This window comes from Chrysemys picta, chromosome 10 (genome assembly GCF_011386835.1).
Source record: "Chrysemys picta bellii isolate R12L10 chromosome 10, ASM1138683v2, whole genome shotgun sequence".
Classification (NCBI taxonomy): domain Eukaryota; kingdom Metazoa; phylum Chordata; order Testudines; family Emydidae; genus Chrysemys; species Chrysemys picta.
In genome coordinates, this window is record NC_088800.1 from 42,130,147 (window position 1) to 42,155,065 (window position 24,919).

General features: G+C 46.0%; 1 protein-coding gene across 6 annotated transcripts in view; it reads left to right on the forward strand.

Annotated features, from left to right (window-relative positions):
• The window catches only part of CSNK1G1 (casein kinase 1 gamma 1), a 312,438-nt gene that overhangs the window by 268,003 nt on the left and 19,516 nt on the right, over window positions 1-24,919 (forward strand). For 4 of the 6 annotated variants that reach the window (XM_065558486.1, XM_005280948.4, XM_005280949.4 and 1 more), the window contains one exon: window positions 15,590-15,700. The exons of the other annotated variants lie outside the window; for them this stretch is intronic. In XM_065558486.1, coding sequence (XP_065414558.1) covers window positions 15,590-15,700 — 111 coding nt within the window. The remainder of the gene's footprint in view (window positions 1-15,589; window positions 15,701-24,919) is intronic. 6 annotated transcript variants of the gene reach the window in all.

Here is a 24,919-nt window from a genome sequence, read left to right on the forward strand (position 1 = left end):
TGCTCTGTGAATTGGTAGGTGGCAAGAGGATGGTCAGAGTTTTTAGGAACTCTTCCTCCAATTCCATGTGCATCATCTCTGCCATGTAACATGACCTCACTGAGCTCAGGTAGTGAGGCTCAAGGCCACTCCTAAACTGGTTCAAGGTGCATTGTGCTGCATAGCCATAACCCAGTGGTCTGGTCCTAATGGCCTCTTCTAAAGAGTTTCTTTTGAAAGTAAGAAGATTCTAAGCTCTGAGGCAGAGGTGTATTTCCTTAATGTTAACATTGTAAGCTACTATTTCAGCTACCTGTTTAGATCCACACAACTCTATTATAAGGAGCAGCTCTCTGGCATGTCTATTTTCTATCCACTTCTTGAATCTAGAGGCCTATGTGATTCTAACAGAACTATTTCTAAATTTGTCTTTGATTTGTAGCAGTGAAATACATTTCAAGGAAAGTGCATCTGTAGTAGTTTCATGTGTATCGGGATGGTACTCCTGAAGCAAGTGAGAGTCAAGCCTGACCCGAGAAATTGCGGGAAGGGATTTAATCAAAGGGAGGTCCTGAAGAGACCATCCTAGTAGAAATAAGACTTTGCCTTTGTATGATCTGAGGGCGGTGCAGTGTGTGTCACTCAGTGCTTTGCCATGGTATTCTAAAGCAGTGGTTCTCAACCAGGGGTCCAGGGCCCCCTGTGGAGGCTGCGAGCAGGTTTTGGGGGGGTCCTCCAAGTGGAGCCAGCGTTAGACTTTCTGGGGCCCATGGCAGAAAGCCGAAGCCCCACCCCGCATGGGGCTGAAGCCCAGGGCCCTGAGCCCTGCCACCTGGGGCTGAAGCCAAAGCCTGAGCAACTTAACTTCGTGGGGGCCCTGTATTATGGGGCCCCAGGCAATTGCCCTGCTTGCTACCCCCTAACGCTGGTCCTGGCTTTTGTATGCAGAAAACCAGTTGTGACATAGGTGGGCCATGGAGTTTTATATCATGTTGGGGGGGAGAGAGGGGGCTCTGAAAGAAAAAGGTTGAGAACCCCTGTTCTAAAGGATTTAGAAACGAGGAGTCCTTGTGGCACCTTAGAGACTAACAAATTTATTTTGGCATAAGCTTTCATGGGCTAAAACCCCCTTCATCAGATGCATGGAGTGAAATATACAGTAAGCAGAATATATATTACAGCACATGAAAAGATGGGAGTAGCCTTACCAAGTGGGGGGTCATTGCTAACAATTCAATTAAGGTGGAAGTGGCCTATTCTCAACAGTTGACAAGAAGGGGTGAATATCAAGGGAGGGAAAATTACTTTTGTAGTGCTAATGAGGCCAATACAATCAAGATGGACGTCGCCCATTTCCAACAGTTAACAAGAAGGTGTGAGTATCAGCAGAGGGAAAATTACTTTTTGTAGTGACCCATCCATTCCCAGTCTTTATTCAGACCTAATTTGATGGTGTCCCATTTGCAAATTAATTCCAGTTCTGCAGTTTGTCATTGGAGTCTGTTTTTGAAGTTTTTTTTGTTGAAGAATTGCCACTTTTAAGTCCGTTATTGAGTGTCCAGGGAGACTGAAGTGTTCTCCTACTGGCTTTTGAATGTTACAATTCTTGATGTCTGACTTGTGTCCACTTATTCTTTTGCGTAGAGACTTTCCATTTTGGCCAATGTACATGGCAGAGGGGCTTTGCTGGCACATGATGGCATAAGATTCACTTCCTCTGTTGTCCTCCTAAATCAGGAAACTAATAGGAGCATATATCTCCTACTGCTACGAGAGAGAAGGCTGAACCTCTGACTAGGAAGGTGCCATTGTTAGCGACTGTTGCTAGGTGGAAGTTAAAACAAGCCAGCACAGACCTAATTGTGCTGAATGTTTTTAAAAGGCAGGTGCTGTAGCTTTGAAAAGAGAAGCCTGATTAACTCTCCATTCTGCTTCCTTTTGCAGACTCTGCTATTTAGTTCTCAGCAAGGTTCAGGATTTGCTAGTTGAAGGGCCGACAAGTTTGCTCAAAGATAACCTAGCTCCTTTTTTCCTGTGTGTAACCGCCTAATATTCAGACTCTCACCCAGTTTGAACAAGGACATTCAGCCTGTGTGGCTGTGCTCTTCCTCCAGCCAGGATAGGGCTCGCCTTTCACATCTTGAGGAGAGTAATGTTCCGAGGGAGCATGGTAGGATAGGGAGGCAGGGAACTGGATTGCAATCTTTGATTAGCTATTTCAATCTCATTGCTCATATCTTCTACTTACTTGAAGTAACTCCTACAGTCCTTCATTCTCCCACCAAAGTAAAGCTTGCTAATTTGATACATTTGCATTTTTAGTTTCTTTTGTTCAATATACCTGCTCTCAAACTGGGTGAAAAGTTAATCAAAATCTAAAAATGCTCTTCTTCTGTTTCCAGCTTTCTTTAATGTTTGGTTTAAATTTGACACATTTGCTTAGATTTAGATGGTGTCCATTGCTACAGCTTTGGAGCGGTTAATGTAATCACAAATAGTGACATATCTATTATGAACTTCAGAGTTCTTCAAGGAGACAGCTCTGCTCATGCGTATTGGGTCTGACTAACAGCACAGCTCTGTCATGTCCTACAGCTCCCCCTGCTACTTCAGTCTTGGGGTATGTCTACACTACGGGTTTAATGCGAATTTACAGAATTCGAATTTTGGAAACAGATTGTATAAAGTCGAATGTATGCGGCCACACTAAGCACATTAATTCGGCGGTGTGCGTCCATGAACCGGGGCTAGTGTCGATTTCCAGAGCGTTGCACTGTGGGTAGCTATCCCATAGCTATCCCATAGTTCCCGCGGTCTCCGCCCATTGGAATTCTGGGTTGAGATCCCAGTGCCTGATGGGGCCAAAAACATTGTCGCGGGTGGTTCTGGGTACATCCTCCCCCTCTCTCCAGGGAAGCAACGGCAGACAACCGTTTCACGCCTTTTTCCTGGGTGAACAGTGCAGACGCCATACCATGGCAAGCATGGAGCCCGCGCAGCTCAAGACAGCAGTCATGAACATTGTAAATACCTCACGGGTTATCGTACAGTTTATGCTAAACCAGAACCTGCAAAACCAGGCGGTGAAGAGTAGGCTGTGGCAGCGTGGCAGCGAGAGTGATGAGGACATGGACATGGAATTCTATCAAACCGCGGGCCCCGGCACTTTGGAGATCATGCTGTTAATGGGGCAGGTTATAGCCGTGGAACGCCAATTCTGGGCCCGGGAAACAAGCACAGACTGGTGGGACCGCATAGTGTTGCAGGTGTGGGACGATTCCCAGTGGCTGCGAAACTTTCGCATGCATAAGGGCACTTTCATGGAAATTTGTGACTTGCTTTCCCCTGCCCTGAAGCGCCAGAATACCAAGATGAGAGCAGCCCTCACAGTTGAGAAGTGAGTGGCGATAGCCCTGTGGAAGCTTGCAACGCCAGACAGCTACTGGTCAGTCGGGAATCAATTTGGAGTGGGCAAATCTACTGTGGGGGCTGCTGTAATGCAAGTAGCCAAAGCAATCGCCGAGCTGCTGCTATGAAAGGTAGTGACTCTGGGAAATGTGCAGGTCATAGTGGATGGCTTTGCTGCAATGGGATTCCCTAACTGTGGTGGGGCGATAGATGGAACCCATATCCCTTTCTTGGCACCGGAGCACCAGGGTACCCAGTACATAAACTGCAAGGGGTACTTTTCAATGGTGCTGCAAGCACTTGTGGATCACAATGGACGTTTCACCAACATCAACGTGGGCTGGCCGGGAAGGGTTCATGACGCTCGCGTCTTCAGGAACACTACCCTGTTTAAAGGGCTGCAGCAAGGGACTTACTTTCCGGACCAGAAAATAACCGTTGGAGATGTTGAAATGCCAATAGTTATTCTTGGGGACCCACCCTACCCCTTAATGTCATGGCTCATGAAGCCATACACAGGCGGCCTGGACAGGAGTCAGGACCTGTTCAACTACAGGCTAAGCAAGTGCAGAATGGTGGTAGAATGTGCATTTGGATGTTTAAAAGGTTGCTGGCGCTCGTTACTGACTCAGTCAGACCTCAGCCAAACCAATATCCCCATTGTTATTGCTGCTTGCTGTGTGCTCCAGAATCTCTGTGAGAGTAAAGGGGAGACCTTTATGGCGGGGTGGGAGGCTGAGGCAAATCGCCTAGCTGCTGATTACGTGCAGCCAGACACCAGGGGAATTAGAAGATCACACCAGGAAGCGCTGCGCATCAGAGAAGCTTTGAAAACCAGTTTCATGACTAGCCAAGCTACGGTGTAAAAGTTCTGTTTGTTGAAAACCCGCCCCATTGATTGACTCATTCCCTGTAAGCAAACCACCCTCCCCCCTTAAATCACAGCTTGCTTTTAAAGGAAATAAAGTTACTATCATTTAAAAATCATGTATTCTTTATTAATTATAAACATAGGGAGAGAAGCGACAAGGTAGCCCGGGTGGGGTTTGGGAGGAGGATAGGAGGGAAGTAAAAGGCCACTGAAAAAAATTCAATATAATGACAGCCTTTTGGTTGGGCTGTCCACTGGGGTAGACTGGGAAGGTGCACAGAACCTCCCCCCTGCGTTCTTACACGTCTGCGTGAGGAGGCTATGGAATATGGTGAGGGGGAGGGAGGTTATACAGTGGCTGCAGCGGCACTCTGTGATCCTGCTGCCGTTCCTGAAGCTCCACCAGATGCCGGAGCATGTCCGTTTGATCACGCAGCAGCCCCAGCGTTGCAGCCTGCCACCTCTCATCTCGAGCGTCCCTCATAGCCTCACGTTCACTGGCATCTTTCCTGTCCTTCCACTCATTCAAATGAGCTCTTTTATTGCAGGTGCATTCCATTATTTCCAAGAACATCTCATCTCGCGTCCTCTTTCTCCGCTGCCTTATCTGAGATAGCCTTCGGGACGGAGGAGGGAGGCTTGAAAAATTTGCAGCTGCTGGAGGGAGGGTTGAAAAAGAGGAGAGAAGTTTTTAAAAAGATACATTTTACAGAACAATACTTATACTCTTTCACGGTGAACAACACTATTCACATTACATAGCACATGTGATTTCAGTACGAGGTCGCATTTTGCATCTTAATATTGAGTGCCTGCAGCTTTGGTGTTAGAGATCACAGACGCAGGTCCGGGCAACAGAATTCGGCTTGCATGCGGCCATGGTAAGCCATTGTCTTTCGGCTTCTGCGCCCTCCGTTCCCACATACCAAGCAAAACCCGTTGAGTGCTGTGGTTTTCCTGTTAACCTTCAGCAGCAGAAAACAAACTAACCGCCCCCCCCCCCCCCCGATTCTCTGGGATGATCACTGTACCCCTCCCCCCACCGCGTGGCTGGTATCAGGGAAGATCCCTGCTAGCCAAATGTGAAAAGCTCAGCGCCAATTCCAACGCGCGCGCGCGCACGCACACACACACACTTGGCTAACTGCAGGGAAGGATTTCTTTTCAGCCACAGGCAAACAGCCCAGTAGGAATGGCCACCACCTCTGTCCCCTTAATTAAATTCCCATATTTCAACCAGGTTACCATGAGCGATATCACTCTCCTGAGGATTACACAGCAAGATAAGGAACGGATGTTGCTTGAATGCCAGCAAACACCAGGACCATACGCTGCCAGGCTTTGTCATGCAATGATACCAGATTACTTGCTACTAGCATGGCATGGTCAAGTGTCCTACCATGGAGGACGGAATAAGGCTGCACTGCCCAGAAACCTTCTGCAAAGGCTTTTGGAGTACCTCCAGGAGAGCATCATGGAGATGTCCCTGGAGGATTTCCGCTCCATCACCAGACATGTTAACAGACTTTTCCAGTAGCTGTACTGGCCGCGAATGCATCCCAAATCCTCAGGGCAAAGTAATCATTAAAAAACGCTTGCTTTTAAACCATGTTGTATATTTTAAAAGGTAAACTCACCTGAGGTCCCTTCCATGGGGTCATGGTCTGGGATACCAGCTTGGGAGGGTACTTCAGACAGGCTGAGAAAAAGAACCTGGCTGTTGGGGAGAACGGAGTGCTGTGTGCTCTCCGCAAGCTCCTCCTCCTCCTCCTCCTCTTCTCCATCCGCAGAATTCTCAGGTGTAGCTGATGAGATTACCCCCGCCTCGGAATCCACGGTCAGAGGTGTGGTAGTGGTGGTGGTGGCCCCCCCTAGAATTGCATGCAGCTCAGCGTAGAAGCGGCATGTCTGCGGCTCTGACCCGGAGCAACCGTTTGCCTCTTTTGTTTTCTGATAGGCTTGTCTGAGCTCCTTGACTTTCACGTGGCACTGCTCTGATTCCCTATTGTGGCCTCTCTCCATCATGCCCTTGGAGAGTTTTTCAAAAGTTTTGGCATTTTGTCTTTTTGAACAAAGTTCTACTAGCACTGAATCCTCTCCCCATATAGCGATCAGATCCAGTACCTCCCATACGGTCCATGCTGGTGCTCTTTTTTGATTATCGGCCTGCATGGTTACCTGTGCTGATGAGCTCTCTGTGGTCACCTATGCTCTCCTGTACTGGGCAAACAGGAAATAAAATTCAAATGTTTGCGGGGCTTTTCCTGTCTACCTGGCCAGTGCATCCGAGTTCAGATTGCTATCCAGAGCGGTCACAATGGTGTACTGTGGGATAGCTCCCGGAGGTCAATACCATCGAATTGCGGCCACACTAACCATAATGCGAAATGACGACAATATCGATTTCAGCACTACTCTGCTCGTCGGGGAGGAGTACAGAAATCGATTTTAAGAGCCCTTTATTTCTAAATAAATGGCTTCGTTGTGTGGACAGATGCACGGTTAATTTGATTTAATGGTGCTAAATTCGAATTAAACTCATAGTGTAGACCAGGCCTTGGAGTAGATAAATTGACCACTTACATTGTTGGCCACATTGATTGACTACTTTAGCAATTAGCCACATCAAGGTGCACATTTCTAGGGTATTAATGGATGTGTTGAGTCACAAATGTGGAATGAACTCACGGGAACAAAGGACCGTCACAGACCTCGCCAGCTTTCACTCCAAGCAGAAGGTGCAGACTGGCCTTCTGATATAAATGCAGAGCAGCATGTACATTAAAAACACTTCACTAAACACACAGTTCTTCACCTGGTAAGAGGTTGAGGGAGATAGCAAACGTGAGATGTTAGTCATGCCATTTAATGAACTGCTGGATGGCACTCAGTTACGGTGGTGGTGAGGTTGCTATAAGAACCTGGATAGAATAGAATAGGCATGTAGATGAAGGTAAAGCGCCTGAGAAATGCAGCAGTATAGCAATGCACATCCTGGCCTGGCTCATTTCCACTAGCTATTTTTTAAAATCTAGAGACCATTTCAACCATTAATATTTTAATTTTTAAAATCAACTTTTCTGTGAGTTCCAACGTCTGTCTTGAGGTAGACATGTTGATGAATGTTCCAGATGGACTCTATGGACCTTTCTTTTCATTATCTGAAAATCACCTCTTTTCCTTGGTGGAAGAGGTAGTGATGAGGTGTGGCGTCAGGAGCCCCTGGACTATAGAAAACCCTGGTTGATGCCTCACTAAGTGGGAAGTGCCCTTGTAAAAAACTGACCTTGTGATGTGTGGACTGCTGGATAGCTCTTCAATTTTGACTCTTAAAGGAGTCTTCTTGTCACAAAGGGCAGCAGAGCCAGGAAAATGAATGTCTCACAGTGCAAGGACTCCACAGCAGATTGCTGCCTCTGGTTCCTGAAGGGGAGAGGATGCTAATTAAAGCAAGAATATGGCTTTTAAATGATATGTCCTTTTAACACAGTAGGGGCTGTGAGTATGGGCAGATGAAGCTGAACCACAGGGACTTCCAGTTTCATGTACATACTGTGAGAGTTTCAGCCTTGCACCATAGAGATCTAGTGACATCACCACTTGTCAAGCTGTTAACTGCTGCTTTCTCTCAGCGATGGCAACCTCTATGGTCTGCCTGTCCGCTTCTCGCCCAAATAGCACTGTGCCTTTTCCCATGCTGCTCTGTTTCAGAAACATTCCCTGTCAAAATTTCTAAAGGCGCCAGCCCTGTAATCCTTTCAAACCTTCCTCTGTCATGATGCCTAGAAGGGCATGAGTCTGGCCTTGATTAGATAAGGAATGAACTGAAACGTCTGTTTTGTTAAACTCTGATCGTTTTGTTACTTCATCCTCCCTTGCCCTGGCTGTGCAAACAAGTAACAGTGTAATCCTTGATTGGGGTCTCTAGGTGCTACCATAATGCCAGTAATGTCCAAAAAGGCCTTGCTGGCCAATCTATGTCCAGAGTGGTACTCTGATGCACCTCAGTACTGAACTGCAACCCCCTCACAGCAGTTTGTGTTGTGCTCCTACACAACTTGTGATGCTGCACCCTGGCCTCAACTATTGGTTTAGATCAGGGAGAAATATGGTGGCAAAACAGTGGTGTTAAATACCCCAAACCTGAGGCAGAGTAGAAATTAACAAAAGAAAAAACTGGAAGGATGCACTCCAAACAATGTACAAACAAACCCAGGAGAGGTGCAGCAAAGCAGAAATCAGATAGGACCACTATGAACAGAGATCCATTCTGCAGCCTGGGTTTCTTACCTGGAAATCTTATCACTTCATGCACCAATCCTAGGCTCATCAGGAGGGATGAGAGCCCTGCCTTTCCCCTCCACCATAAATGAATGAGATGCAAACCACATCACCTGATATGCATGTGCAGGTGACTAACTCACTTCCCTCAACTACCTCCATCCAGCCCAACAAAAAACACTGGCTCCAAAGCCAGTAAGTAGCAGGAGGTACGGTACTCTCTCTAAATCATCCCATCTCCTGGAGGTTTACATATGGCCTTATACAAACTTACCACAAGATTCCCTTCCCAGCCCAGAAGGGATGAGAAGCCTCTGCCCATTCATCACTAAGGACCCTGATCCAAGACTCTTGTGTGAGGCATAAGATACTGGCTGAAGGCACAGATCTTCAGACCATTTCCTATATTGTTGGAGAGTACTTTGTTCTACTTCCATTGTTTGATGGGGGGGGGGGGGAAGTTTCTCTTGTACCCCTGTTGGTAAAGTTGTCTCAAAATGTAATTCCCTGCTATACTTCTGTGCCGGGGTTTATGTCTTATTGAGGATGCATATGGCCAGGGTAACGCTGTGAGCTACTGCTGTTAATTTCCTTCTGTTCTGGGAGAGATTTGTGCCTTGTGGGTATTCTCCATGATGAAATGGTGACACTGGACAAGCTGTGCAAAGTCCACTTGATCACCAGACTTCTCCACTGTGATGTAATCAGTTTCTTCTGGAAACTTTTTCCATTGTTCCTTCCCATCCTCTAAAAGAACTAACTATACCTGGAAAGTCAACCTAAACTACAAATCCCATGTCAAAATCTGACCTTTGGAATAGGTTCCTCATTGGTTCGCAGGCACATCTCCTTGTGAATATTACAGCCATTGTTTTCTGTCCATTTTCTTTCTCCTTCCCTTTTCCCTCTCTTGTTTTCTGGGGATTTTTTGCTGTTTTGTCACTCCTCCTCCCCCATTCTCTTTTGCTCTTATTTTGTGGCACCCTCTCCCTGTTTCGTTCTTGGCAGAAGGCTACATGCTGTTTGGATTTGAGATGTTCACTAGTAGCTGTAAGAGGCCAGGTCACAGACGGTATGTTGCAGTTGAGCTGAGTGCCATAGAACAGCTTGGGCCAATAGACTTCCTGCCTGAGTCTGTAGTCCTGTACACGAGCTGCTCCTGTGTGTTGTTTCAAAAGGACAAATTATACAAAACAAAGACCAGAGAATGGAGTGGAACCAGAAACGAGTTCAGATTCATCTTCACTGTACTTTACTAGGTACTTTCCTAAGTGAAATCTGTTCTTAAGATGTCTGTATCAGCCTCAAAGTGATCAGGTGCTCAGAATATTTATCCTTCCCAAAAGCATTTTGTACCATGGAAAATTATTTCTGCAGCAGAGCATGTTTTGACAAAGCATAATTAAAGAGTAATTCATTTTAGCCCACTATTAGCCAAATCATAGATTAGTGTGAAGATCTTTGCTTAACTTTGGGTTAATTGACTGACTTAACATGCAGTTATACTCTCAAGTATCAGTGATTTATCCTGTGTTCCCAGAAGCAACTAAACATTATTTCTCTCCATTTAAAACAAAAATGAATTGTTGTGGCAAGTTCTGCCCTCAGATACAGGTACCCAACTCAGAAGGAGTTGATGGGAGTCATATGGCTATTTCAGAATCTATAACATTTAATATATGTGCTAACCTGTAATCTTTGTAAGTAGTGTAGAACTAAGCTGAGCTCTCTGATTATGGTTATACATCAGGCCTTTCCTCCTAGAAAAGTAAAAACTTGCAGGTAGGCTGGCCAGGGCACCTGGGAGCACAAGACCCTATGCAGCTAAATGATTATAGGCACACTGAGCAGATCACGCTCAATCTGTCCTAAAGAGGGCAGCTTGTGGCCTTGGAGTATGAAAGCTTCAGAAAGCCACCTACCCTGTTAAGCTAGATGTGTCATTTTGTGCCAGGGACTATCAGAGCTTCCAATAGCCGTTGTTTGACTTCTTCGCCTTCCGTTACTAGACACCAAGAGGGCTAAACCTCCAAGCTTGACTGGAGTATGGAACTTAATGTAGGCTCTAGCTGATCGCAACAGCATCAGATCTTAACCCCTGCTGCAGCAGCCATTAAAGCTCGAGTTACTGCTCTGTGTGCTGCCTTTAGGTCTATTCATTTTTCATCTTCAATGGGTATTAATGCACACACTTATGTCTAAGTATCTACATAGTGATTCTGTGGCTGTCCAGTGTAACATTGGAGCACCTTACAATCATTAATGGATTTTATCCTTAAAACATCTAGCAGTCAAAGGCATAATGTGATTCAATGGCTAGACACTGAAGCTAAACCAATTCAGGGTAAAAATAAGTATGCTACTGGCCACACCACTCCCAACTGCAGACATGTTTCTGTTAGCAGTAAGTAGCTGCCAAGCTTGCCTCTTCCAGAGACATCTGCACCCCGGTCAGCATGATGCTTGGTAGTAATTCCATTTTAAGCTCTCTGCAGCAGGAAGTGTCTTTCCGTGATTTGCACAGTGCCTAGGACAATGAAGCCTCTATCCCTAACTGGCATGTCTGCAATATAAATAAAAACTAGGGTGGGGGAACAACCACAAGAGGAGACGGAGAAGATCGTCACGAGCAGCATGAAGCAAAATACACATCAGAGAGAGAAAAGGAATAAGCAAGAAATAAGATGATGAGGGAAGGGAGTGGAGAACAGACAGAAAAGGATGTCAGGCTCATGTTGGGGTGGGGGAGGGTGGACAGGGGATGGACTATACAGAAAAACAGGAGAAAGGGGTGATGACAGCATGTGCCGGGGCCGGGGGGGGGGGAGGTTCCCAGTTGTTTGTGTCCCAGGGAGACTCCAGTTAAAACAGTTAGGAATCACTGCTATAAAGTGTACTGAGATAAAAGGCGTTCCATTCATATAAGCTAATGTGACCTCCTTCAGACCCCTGAGAGTTGGAGGGGGAAGGGAGGCATTGCTTCCCCAGACTGTTCTGTGCCAGTAACTTCATAAAGAGGAAAATCTGACTGTAGATCTGCGCTGCACAGAAAAACCTGCGGCACCACGTCAATTGAGTCAGGCTTGCGGGACTAAAAATAGCAGTGTAGATGTTCAGGCTTGTGCTAGCTCCTGAGCTCTGAGACTCTGCCCTCTCGCCCAGCAGGTGTCAGACCCCGGCTCTGAGACTCAGTGCCATAGGTCTCTTACTGCAGTGTAGATGTACCCTTAGGTGCTCCACAGTGTTTTTAAATGTGAACACTCCTGGCCACTTGATCCCTTTGAAAAGTACTTTGAGTCCTAGGGGAAGACTCCTGAGGTGCATGTCTTTATCAGCTCCATATTGCCACTTCTCCAGGAAACTACAAATAGTTCATTCAAGTTGGGGGGGGAGACCCCACAAGACTAGTAATACATGCAACTTTTAACTTACCAAGGGCATTGCCCAGGGAAGTAGTGTCTCACCAGACGCTCTTCTGCCAATAAATCTGTAATGAGAGTGTTAACTTTTTCTGGACACTAGAGTACACTGTCCTCTTCAGTCAATTCTTCTGGCGCGAGCCTTCTCCTTTCACCCCATACTGGAGAGCATAACCCCCTAGGGCTTGAGCCTGGGGAAGCAAGTTTCTTACAGCTATATTGTCCAAAACCAAACCGTACAGTAATATCAATCTGTTTACCTCACAACAGAATCCAAGACCGTGTTTCAAACCAGACCTCTGGGTTCTGTGAATTGTGAATCACAGCATATTCAATGGGTGGCTTTCAAAAAGGTCTTCCCCTGCTCCTCCAGCTTCAGGCAACAGTAGTCTCAGCCGTAAACCACATTCTTTTGTTTCCAGACTGTTTTTTTCAGGAGCACAGTGAGTTCATTTGTCCTCTTTGAACTAGTGCTGGTTCTCTTGCATTTTCAACTGCACCTTTCTCGTTCACCTTCACTTTTCATTAATAAAGGTGTGCTTAATTGTCCATATGCTGTGGTAATCTGAAAACTCAAGCCTTAGATATCTGTTGACCTCGGTCTTAGCTCTCTGCTCAGGACTTCGTCTCAGCATTCCTCGCCTACATCAGTATTAGTCACATTTCATATCAGAACAAGAAAGTATTCTACCATCTTTGTGCCTGAGATTTCACATATGGCCAACACCCTCACTGCTTCAGATTGTGCAGTCAGTCCTCTACTACCGCCACAGAACCAACGTAAGTTCAGAAAGTCCAGAGCCTCTTGTTTTTTTCTCATTAAAGAGAGAGAGGATGGAAACCATATAACTTGTGCAAATCAAATACAAATTAGGCTCAAAGCTATAAATTCTGAACAGCCCTATGGGGTATGTGACACTCATGAAAGGAATACCAAGTGTCCTGCCCTAGTAGCACTGATCTGTGTGTGTGTTTTGTGGTGATAGTAATGCAGCTAACGGAGTTCCATTGGCTGACTATTGTCATGTAGTCTACTGCTGTGGGCTTGTCTAAATCAGTGGTTCTCAACCAGGGGTACACATACCCCTGGGAGTACACATAGGTCTTCCAGGGGGTACATCAACTCATCTAGATATTTCCTTAGTTTTACAACAGGCTACGTAACAAGCACTAGCAAAGTCAGTTCAAACTAAAATTTCATACAGACAGTGACTTGTTTATACTATACACTGAAATGTAACTACACCATTTATATTCCAGTTACTTTTTCATTTTACCATATAATTATAAAATAATTCAAGCAATATTTCAGTAACAAGTATCAGGGGGTAGCCGTGTTAGTCTGTATCTACAAAAACAACAAGGAGTCTGGTGGCACCTTAAAGACTAACAGATTTATTTGGGCATAAGCTTTCGTGAGTAAAAACCTCACTTCTTCGGATGCATAGAGTGAAAGTTACAGATGCAGGCATTATATACTGACACATGGAGAGCAGGGAGTTACTTGTGAAGTAACTCCCTGCTCTCCATGTGTCAGTATATAATGCCTGCATCTGTAACTTTCACTCTATGCATCCGAAGAAGTGAGGTTTTTACTCACGAAAGCTTATGCCCAAATAAATCTGTTAGTCTTTAAGGTGCCACCAGACTCCTTGTTATTTCAGTAACAGTGTGCTGTGGCACTTTTGTATTTTGATTTCTGATTTTGTAAGCAAGTAGTTTTTAAGTGAGGTGTAACTTGGGGGTACGCAAGACAAATCAGACTCCTGAAAGGGATGCAGTAGTCTGGAAAGGTTGAGAGCCACTGGTCTAAATGAACACTTAGTTCATGGCAAGCTGGGATGTAAATGAAAGCCATGCTTGCATACGGCATGCTAAGTGTCCATGTGGCTCCAGCTGCTGTGCACTGGAAACTCCTTAGTGCACTTTGATCTACACCACTTTGAAAGAGAGTAGATTGAAGTGCACTAGGGAACTTCTAATGCCCAGCAGTAGTGTCCACATAGGTACTTAGTATGCTGTACAGTAGTGCAGTGTAAATTTACAGCCAGCTTGCCACAAATTATGTTCCTGTAGATAAGCCCTGAGAGCATGGAGAAGAATTTGAATTAGTCTCTCCAGTTTAGAGAATGTTCCATCTCTATTGTTCAGGTAGCTGAATTAAGCTTCCTAGTAAAGTATTTCTAAGCGGATGCCAAGCACAACAGTCTCTCACCATTAATTTGAGCTAGTTTTACTTTGTGAGAGGTACTGATTGCACTTGGGGCAGAAAGAGCATGTAGAGAGTCTACTCTTTGTGCTATATTACAATCTTTAGATATAGCTTGTATCTCTCTTCCCAAAAGTTATACTTTGTGGACTCCACTGTCCAGTTATATTAACTTCTGCAAAGGTATATGAAACGCACTAAGAAAGCGAACATACAGAAAAACTGACCTGATTGTTTAGATGGAATGTGTACCAATAGTGTTCCATTCTTCTCTCTAACCAGTCCTTCTCTTTCCCCTTACTGATGCTTTTTTACTTTTGTTTAACACACTGGTTTGATAGTTCCCATGGTTAGATGCGTTGGCCACATATTGCATAGAGAAGACCTTTGTTTTTATGGGAACATGTGATTTTACCATTATGTAGCAAGCCATTGTTTCTTCTGTTTCAGTGGCTAATACTTGACGTTTCAGGAGTAGCTAAGGGTTTGTCTACACTGGCACTTTGTCGGCAAAACTTTTGTCATTTGGGGGTGTTAAAAAAAAAAAAACCACACACACCCCTGAACAACAAAAATTTTACAGATGAAAAGTGCCAGTGTGAACAGCACTTTGTCTGCAAGAGCACTCTCCTGCCCCTCGTGGGGGGTGGAAATTTTCTGTCGGCAGGAGAGCTCTCACCTGCCGACAAACAGTAGCTACACTGTGTGCCTTTTAGCAGCATGGCTGTAGCGGCACAGCCGTGTCACTAAAAACCTCATAGTGTAGCCATAGCCTACAAAACTTTCCAGCTAAGTAATGGTAGCTGAAAGCAATGGCTTTGACCTCTTTGACTAGTTTAGTACTCTTGTCTCCATTTGGAAGAAGAGAACATTATAACAACTTCTGATTTACTGGGGCTTGTTTTCAGGCGAAACTCACATTTGCATTACTGGGTGTGTTTTGAAACCAGCTCCTGGTATAATAAACATGCTTCTCATCAGACATCTTGCAATTTGGGCTCCTGGACTCAAAAGCCCTATGTCCAGTGGAGGCTGGATTTGTGTGTCTGACCCCACTGCAGATAAGCTCTAGCATCTGTGTCCTGACAGGCCTAGTTAAAAATATATTACAGTTCCATTCACTAGTTTGTAAATTCCTTTGTCAAAATATCTAAACAGAACCCATACTGAAGTAGCTCAGGTGTGTTCTGAAAATTCATTTCACCATTTGCTCGGTTGAATGAATCCTCTCCAGCATTTACTGCTCTCAAACGTGCAATGTGTTTGGTAAAATGAACTTTTAACCAACCTAAATGTTCTTTAAATGCCTTGCTTTTTTCAGTGAACTAACCCCACTAACTATTATATTCTCATTGCTTTACCTTGGCTCACCTTTATCTTTCCTTCCATCTCTTGCTGTCATGCTTCTGAATGCCTGAGCAGACGGCGTCATCAGACCGCCGAGGAGAGTGGGAGATCCAGCCAAGCCGGCAGACAAATACCTCGTACCTGACATCTCACTTGGCTGCAGACCGTCATGGGGGATCAGTACAGGTATTACCTCTTCCTGACCTGCACAGCTTTGCTATCAGAATCTGCTTAAAATTCCTGAAGCCTCATTGAATCTCAGCTACAATATTCCTGTGATCAGGAGAACTGTGTGCATTCAGAAGCAATTGTGCTTTTTGGGTTCTCTTCACAAAGCAGACAAGCCCTGCCCTGCAGTAGTTTAATGCTTAAACTATAGTCTCATGACACCCAAGAGGACCAGTGACTGGTCAACTGAGCTTCTGTTACAGTCCCTGCAATATCTTTCTACCAGGAATTATTTAAAATAAGATATATGGAGTGATCTACCAAAACTTGATTGTCAGATAAACTGTTAACTACAGTTTAGTATATGAAAAAATACTATTCCTGTTTACACTTGTAACTAGCGGAGAGAATACGGAATGGGATTGTGGACTGACTATACAATCCTCCAAAATGATGTAATTAAGCTATAAGACAATTCGATGTGTTACTGACAATTGACATAAACCTAAGTGGGTTGTTGCATACAAGCACAAAAGTGCTAGGAAAAAGTTACTGCTCTTCTAGTTCAGTTTTTATATGTAGACTGTGTGTGAGCAGATGGTTGAATGCATCTTATGAGATATATCCAGGGAGGGCATCACTGGGTTGAGTGTAGTGATGCACTGTAGAATGGCTAGTGGGAAGAAGAGGTAGTTACTTTTCCCCTCAGATTGATGAGAGTAGCACATTAAAATGCTGTCACTAATGGCATTGATGCTACATTGAGGTTCTGTTGACATTGTATTTCTCCAGCTCCCCAATGTATTACCTCATAATTGTTTGTTTGTATTTGAGAAGCAGCCTAAGGTCTCAGTCAGGGTTGGGGCCCAGTTGTACTAAGTGTAAGCTCTGTGGGGCAGGAGCTGTGGCTGTTTCAGAGATAGGATGTAACAAGCGACGTAATAGTGGTAATGAAGGTAGAATGAGTAACAGTAGTAAACGCTATAAAGGTTAACATTATGCACAATTCCTTAGTTCCAAATCAGCTGAAAAGAGTTTTCTTTTTCATAAATCAGCTGTCTCGTACTGCCTTCCAGCCTAGCTAAGAGTAACTTTATTACACTAGTAACAGGGAGGAACTGATGTGTAGAAGTGAATGTGAGATTTTTTCCATAGTGTGTGCCAGAACTGGAGGAAGTAAGAGAGGTCTGAGCCTTTGAGGAATTGAGCCCTGTTACTTTTTGAAAATTCTTCAGAAGCATTATACACATCGCACAGTGAACTAGTTGGTTTTTAATTCACTCTGATATGGGGGGGTGTTTTACAAAAGTGCTATTTGAATATTCGGTCATAAAGGATTGATCTGCATACTGTTTTTCTCCCTTCTTCCTTCTAGGTAGGTACTATGTGCACCACAGAGTAAACACTTAGCAAAAGCCAAATACATTTCTTCTACACACATGGTTATGATCATGCCATACGGAATCCTTTGCATCCTCCTTCAGGAGGTACTTTAAAGGTGTTGCTTCTCACCAGCCAAAATGGCACATAAGGTCTCTCACTGGCTGAAGAATGATTGAGCTCTCATTTCATAGTGCTCTCAGAACTCTGTAGAATCCCAACTGAAAGTGCAAACTACAGACACTACTGAGAGAGTAACATCACCAGTTAATTAATCATTGTTTATGGGAGTCTCCTCCTGGGTGGGATGGTACTATTCTCCATGTGCAGGTCCTAGCCAGACTGGCCATGAGGTGACTCTTACACTATATGGCATGCTTACAAGCCCCCTTTATAGGTGCGCACTAAGAGATCTAGAAACTTTAAAGCCTCCCAAGAACTTCTGTGTGGAAAGACTGCTTGCAACTTTAATACCAATTCTTGCTGAGGTATAAATCTTTGCTGCTAATAGTTGGCTAGATTCAAGGGACTCTTGTTTTTTTTATAGTCCAGCATGTTAGTGGGTCTTTTCACATAGAGAATTCTCTGGGCACCTGGGACATTGAAAACTGGGATGAGGAATTTGTGTCTGCAGGATATCTGTGGCTCTGTTCTACATTGACTCAGCGTTTGTCTAAACAAGGAAAATTTATAGACACATATTATACCACTACAGCTATACCGGTGGTATACCCTGGGTGGACACTCTTATTTCAGAATAAAAGTGCCATTTTCCAGTTTAGTTTATCTGTGAAAGTGATATAAGCTAAACTGAAAAAAGGCACTTTTATTCTGAAATAAGTGTGTCCACAGGAGGCATTATACCGGTATAGCTATACGGGTATAATTGTACCAATATAGTTATGCCGGTAAGGGTATGTCTACACTACGAAATTAGGTCGAATTTATAGAAGCCGGTTTTATAGATATCGGTTTTATACAGCTGATTGTGTGTGTCCCCACATAAAATGCTCTAAGTGCTCTAGTCGGCGGACCGCGTCCACAGTACCGAGGCTAGCGTCGACTTCCGGAGCGTTGCACTATAGCGTAGCTATCCCACAGTTCCCGCAGTCTCCGCCGCCCATTGGAATTCTGGGTTGAGATCCCAATGCCTGAATGATGCAAAACAGTGTCGCGGAGGGTTCTGGGTACATGTCGTCAGGCCCCTCCCCCTCCGTCAGAGCAACGGCAGACAATAGATTCGCGCCTTATTACCTGGGTTACCTGTGCAGACAACATACCACGGCAAGCATGGAGCCCGCTCAGATCAGCTCACCGTCACCATATGTCATCTGGGTGCCGGCAGACGTGGTACTGCATTGCTACACAGCAGCAGCATCTAACTGCCTTTTGGCGGTAGACGGTGCAGCTTGACTGGTAGCCGTGGGGCTGGCAGCCATAGGGCTGCATTGCACCAGCCCCTTGCCTTTTGGTAGAAGATGGTATATTACGATTGGTATCCATCGTCGTCGTACTGCAGTGGCTGTCAATCATGGGCACCTGGGCAGACATGCAACTGTCTTGATGATGATGGCTGTCAGTCATAGTATGCTATTTTCTGCCAATCGCCCCGTATTTTCTGCTAAGCACCCAGAAGAGGCCAAGGGCGATCTGGGTGCTGGCAGACGTGGGGCTGCATTGCTACACAGCAGCAGCCCCTTGCCTTTTGGTAGAAGATGGTATATTACGACTGGTATCCATCGTCATCGTACTGCAGTGGCTATCAGTCATGCTGCACCGTCGGCTGCCAGCTTAAGATGTAAAAAATAGATTTGTTATGTATTCATTAGCTTCCCCCTCCCTCCGTGAAATCAACGGCCTGCTAAACCCAGGGTTTTGAGTTTAATCTTTGGGGAGGGCATTCTGTGTAACAGTTGTTTGTGTTTCTCCCTGATGCACAGCCACCTTTCTTGATTTTAATTCCTGTACCTGTACGCCATGTCGTCACTCGGCCCTCCCTCCCTCCCTCCTTCCTTCCCCTGGTCCGTCAGATACTAGTTTCGCACCTTTTTTCAGACCAGGCGCCATAGCTAGCACTGGGATCATGGAGCCCGCTCAGATCACCGCGGCAATTATGAGCACTATGAACACCACGTGCATTGTCCTGGAGTATATGCAGAGCCAGGACATGCCAAAGCGAAACCCGGACCAGCCGAGGAGGCGATTGCAGCGCGGCGACGAGAGTGATGAGGAAATTGACATGGACATAGACCTCTCACAAGGCACAGGCCCCAGCAATGTGGAAATCATGGGTGTTACTGGGGCAGGTTCATGGCGTGGAACGCCGATTCTGGGCACGGGAAACAAGCACAGACTGGTGGGACCGCATCAAGCTGCAGGCATGGGATGATTCCCAGTGGCTGCGAAACTTTCGCATGCGTAAGGGCACTTTCATGGAACTTTGTGACTTGCTTTCCCCTGCCCTGAAGCGCCAGAATACCAGGATGAGAGCAGCCCTCACAGTTGAGAAGCGAGTGGCGATAGCCCTGTGGAAGCTTGCAATGCCAGACAGCTACTGGTCAGTCGGGAATCAATTTGGAGTGGGCAAATCTACTGTGGGGGCTGCTGTGATCCAAGTTGCCAGGGCAATCAAAGACCTGGTGATATCAAGGGTAGTGACTCTGGGAAACGTGCAGGCCATAGTGGATGGCTTTGCTGCAATGGGATTCCCAAACTGTGGTGGGGCCATAGACGGAACCCATATCCCTATCTTGGCACCGGAGCGCCAAGCCACCGAGTACATAAACCGCAAGGGGTACTTTCAATGCTGCTGCAAGCCCTGGTGGATCACAAGGGACGTTTCACCAACATCAACGTGGGATGGCCGGGAAAGGTACATGATGCTCGCGTCTTCAGGCACTCTGCTCTGTTTCGAAAGCTGGAGGAAGGGACTTTCTTCCTGGACCAGAAAGTAACCGTTGGGGATGTTGAAATGCCTATCATGATCCTTGGGGACCCAGCCTACCCCTTAATGCCATGGCTCATGAAGCCGTACACAGGCAGCCTGGACAGGAGTCAGGACCTGTTCAACTACAGGCTCAGCAAGTGCCGAATGGTGGTGGAATGTGCATTTGGACGTTTAAAAGCGCGCTGGCGCAGCTTACTGACTCGCTCAGACCTCAGCTAAAAGAATATCCCCATTGTTATTGCTGCTTGCTGTGCGCTCCACAATATCTGTGAGAGTAAGGGGGAGACATTTATGGCGGGGTGGGAGGTTGAGGCAAATCGCCTGGCCGCAAATTACACGCAGCCAGACACCAGGGCGGTTAGAGGAGCACAGCAGGGCGCGGTGCGCATCAGAGAAGCTTTGAAAACAAGTTTTGTGACTGGCCAGGCTACGGTGTGAAACTTCTGTTTGTTTCTCCTTGATGAACCCTCCCCCCCACCCCTCACCCGGTTCACTCTACTTCCTTGTAAACCAACCACCCCACCCTCCCCTCCCCACTTTGAGCACCGCTTGCAGAGGCAATAAAGTCATTGTTACTTCACATTCATGCATTCTTTATTAATTCATCACACAACTAGGGGGATAATTGCCAAGGTAGCTTGGGATGGGTGGGGGAGGAGGGAAGGAAAAGGACACACTGCATTTTAAAACTTTAACTCTTATTGAAGGCCAGCCTTCTGATGTTCTGGCAATCATCTGGGGTGGAGTGACTGGGTGGCCGGAGGCCCCCCCCACCGTGTTCTTGGGCGTCTGGGTGAGGAGGCTATGGAACTTGGGGAGGAGGGCTGTTGGTTACACAGGGGCTGTAGCGGCGGTCTCTGCTCCTGCTGCCTTTCCTGCAGCTCAACCATACGCTGGAGCATATCAGTTTGATGCTCCAGCAGCCGGAGCATCGACTCTTGCCTTCTGTCTGCAAGCTGACGCCACCTATCATCTTCAGCCCGCAACTTGCTCTGTTCATCCCGCGATTCAGCCCGCCACCTCTCCTCATGTTCATATTGTGCTTTTCTGATGTCTGACATTGACTGCCTCCACGCATTCTGCTGTGCTCTTTCAGCGTGGGAGGACATCTGGAGCTCCGTGAACATATCGTTCCGCGTCCTCCGTTTTCTCTTTCTAATGTTCACTAGCCTCTGTGAAGGAGAAACATTTGCAGCTGGTGGAGGAGAAGGGAGAGGTGGTTAAAAAAGACACATTTTAGAGAACAGTGGGTACACTCTTTCGTTACAAGGTCGCATTTTTCCTCTTATAGTGAGGGCCTGCCGGTTTCGTGAGAGATCACTCACGCAATGCCAGGCAACAGATTTGGCTTGCAGGCAGCCATGGTAAGCCACAGTCTTTTGGCTTTTTTAACCTTCTTAACATGTGGGAATGGTTTCAAACTGCAGCGCCCTCATTTCCCATATCAAGCATGAATTGGGTTGGCCATTTAAAATGGGTTTGCAATGTAAAAGGAGGGGCTGCGGTTTCCGGGTTAACATGCAGCACAAACTCAACTAACCCCCCTTCCCCTCCACACCCAATTCTCTGGGATGATCACTTCACCCCTCCCCCCCCCCCCACTGCGTGGCTAACAGCGGGGAACATTTCTGTTCAGCAGAGCAGAAACGGGCACCTCTGAATGTCCCCTTAATAAAATCGCCCCATTTCAACCAGGTGACCGTGAATGATATCACTCTCCTGAGGATAACAAAGAGCGATAAGGAATGGATGTTGTCTGCATGCCAGCAAACACCGGGACCATACGCTACAATGCTTTGTTATGCAATGATTCCAGACTACGTGCTACTGACCTGGCGTGGTAAAGTGTCCTACCATGGCGGACGGGATAAGGCAGCCCTCCCCAGAAACCTTTTGCAAAGGCTTTGGGAGTACATGAAGGAGAGCTTTCTGGAGATGTCCCTGGAGGATTTCCACTCCATCCCCATACACGTTAACAGACTTTTCCAGTAGCTGTACTGGCCGTGATTGCCAGGGCAAATTAATCATTAATCATTAAACACGCTTGCTTTTAAACCATATGTAATATTTACAAAGGTACACTCACCAGAGGTCCCCTGTGTGCCCTCAGGGTCTTGGGTGAGTTTGGGGGTTACTGGTTCCAGGTCCAGGGTGATAAACATATCCTGGCTGTTGGGGAAACCGGTTTCTCCGCTTCCTTGCTGCTGTGAGCTATCTACATTACCTCCATCCTCATCTTCCTCATACCCTGAACCCTCTTCCCTGTGTGTTTCTCCAGTGAGGGAGTCATAGAACACGGTTGGGGTAGTGGTGGCTGCACCCCCTAGAATGGCATGCAGCTCCGCGTAGAAGCGGCAAGTTTGCGGCTCTGCCCCGGACCTTCCGTTTGCTTCTCTGGCTTTGTGGTAGGCTTGCCGTAGCTCCTTAATTTTCACGCGGCACTGCTGTGCATCCCTGTTATGGCCTCTGTCCTTAGATTCATAGATTCTAGGACTGGAAGGGACCTCGAGAGGTCATCGAGTCCAGTCCCCTGCCCGCATGGCAGGACCAAATACCGTCTAGACCATCCCTGATAGACATTTATCTAACCTACTCTTAAATATCTCCAGAGATGGAGATTCCACAACCTCCCTAGGCAATTTATTCCAGTGTTTAACCACCCTGACAGTTAGGAACTTTTTCCTAATGTCCAACCTAGACCTCCCTTGCTGCAGTTTAAACCCATTGCTTCTGGTTCTATCCTTAGAGGCTAAGGTGAACAAGTTTTCTCCCTCCTCCTTATGACACCCTTTTAAATACCTGAAAACTGCTATCATGTCCCCTCTCAGTCTTCTCTTTTCCAAACTAAACAAACCCAATTCTTTCAGCCTTCCTTCATAGGTCATGTTCTCAAGACCTTTAATCATTCTTGTTGCTCTTCTCTGGACCCTTTCCAATTTCTCCACATCTTTTTTAAAATGCGGTGCCCAGAACTGGACACAATACTCCAGCTGAGGCCTAACCAGAGCAGAGTAGAGCGGAAGAATGACTTCTCGTGTCTTGCTCACAACCCACCTGTTAATACATCCCAGAATCATGTTTGCTTTTTTTGCAACAGCATCACACTGTTGACTCATATTTAGCTTGTGGTCCACTATAACCCCTAGATCCCTTTCTGCCGTACTCCTTCCTAGACAGTCTCTTCCCATTCTGTATGTGTGAAACTGATTTTTCCTTCCTAAGTGGAGCACTTTGCATTTGTCTTTGTTAAACTTCATCCTGTTTACCTCAGCCCATTTCTCCAATTTGTCCAGATCATTTTGAATTATGACCCTGTCCTCCAAAGCAGTTGTAATCCCTCCCAGTTTGGTATCATCCGCAAATTTAATAAGCGTACTTTCTATGCCAATATCTAAGTCGTTGATGAAGATATTGAACAGCGCCGGTCCCAAAACAGACCCCTGCGGTACCCCACTCGTTATGCCTTTCCAGCAGGATTGGGAACCATTAATAACAACTCTCTGAGTACGGTTATCCAGCCAGTTATGCACCCACCTTATAGTAGCCCCATCTAAATTGTATTTGCCTAGTTTATCGATAAGAATATCATGCGAGACTGTATCAAATGCCTTACTAAAGTCTAGGTATACCACATCCACAGCTTCACCCTTATCCACAAGGCTCGTTATCCTATCAAAGAAAGCTATCAGATTGGTTTGACATGATTTGTTCTTCACAAATCCATGCTGGCTGTTCCCTATCACCTTACCACCTTCCAAGTGTTTGCAGATGATTTCCTTAATTACTTGCTCCATTATCTTCCCTGGCACAGAAGTTAAACTAACTGGTCTGTAGTTTCCTGGGTTGTTTTTATTTCCCTTTTTATAGATGGGCACTATATTTGCCCTTTTCCAGTCTTCTGGAATCTCTCCCGTCTCCCATGATTTTCCAAAGATAATAGCTAGAGGCTCAGATACCTCCTCTATTAGCTCCTTGAATATTCTAGGATGCATTTCATCAGGCCCTGGTGACTTGCAGGCATCTAACTTTTCTAAGTGATTTTTAACTTATTCTTTTTGTATTTTATCTGCTAAACCTACCCCCTTCCCATTAGCATTCACTATGTTAGGCATTCCTTCAGACTTCTCGGTGAAGACCGAAACAAAGAAGTCATTAAGGATCTCTGCCATTTCCAAGGACTTCATGGCTTTGGAGACCTTTTCTAATATTTTGCCATTTATTTTACTGCTACAGAGTTCAGCTAGCACTGATTCATCTCCCCATATGGCGAGCAGATCCCGTACCTCCTGTTCGGTCCATGCTGGAGCTCTTTTGCGATCCTGGGACCCCATCACGGTTACCTGTGCTGATGAGCTCTGCATGGTCACCTGTGCTCTCCACGCTGGGCAAACAGGAAATGAAATTCAAACGTTCGCGGGGCTTTTCCTGTCTACCTGGTCAGTGCATCTGAGTTGAGTGTGCTGTCCAGAGCGGTCACAATGAAGCACTGTGGGATAGCTCCCGGAGGCCAATAACGTCTAATTCCGACCACACTACCCCAATTCCGACCCACTAAGGCCGATTTTATCACTAATCCCCTCGTCGGAGGTGGAGTAAGAAACCGGTTTAAAGGGACCTTTAAGTCGAAAGAAAGGGCTTCGTCGTGTGAACGTGTCCAGGCTTAATTCGATTTAACGCTGCTAAAGTTGACCTAAACTCGTAGTGTAGACCAGGCCATAGGCTTCCCTTTATGCCGACATAGTAACACCACCTCTCTAAGCAGTGTTGAGCCATAGTTGACTTATTGAGGTTGATGTAGCTTGAATGTAGATGCTGCATTATCTGTGTCGACCCTAAGAGTCCTCTAGCAGCTGTTTCACAATGTCCGGCACTGACTGCTCTGGGCACAATTGTGAACTTCACTACCCAGG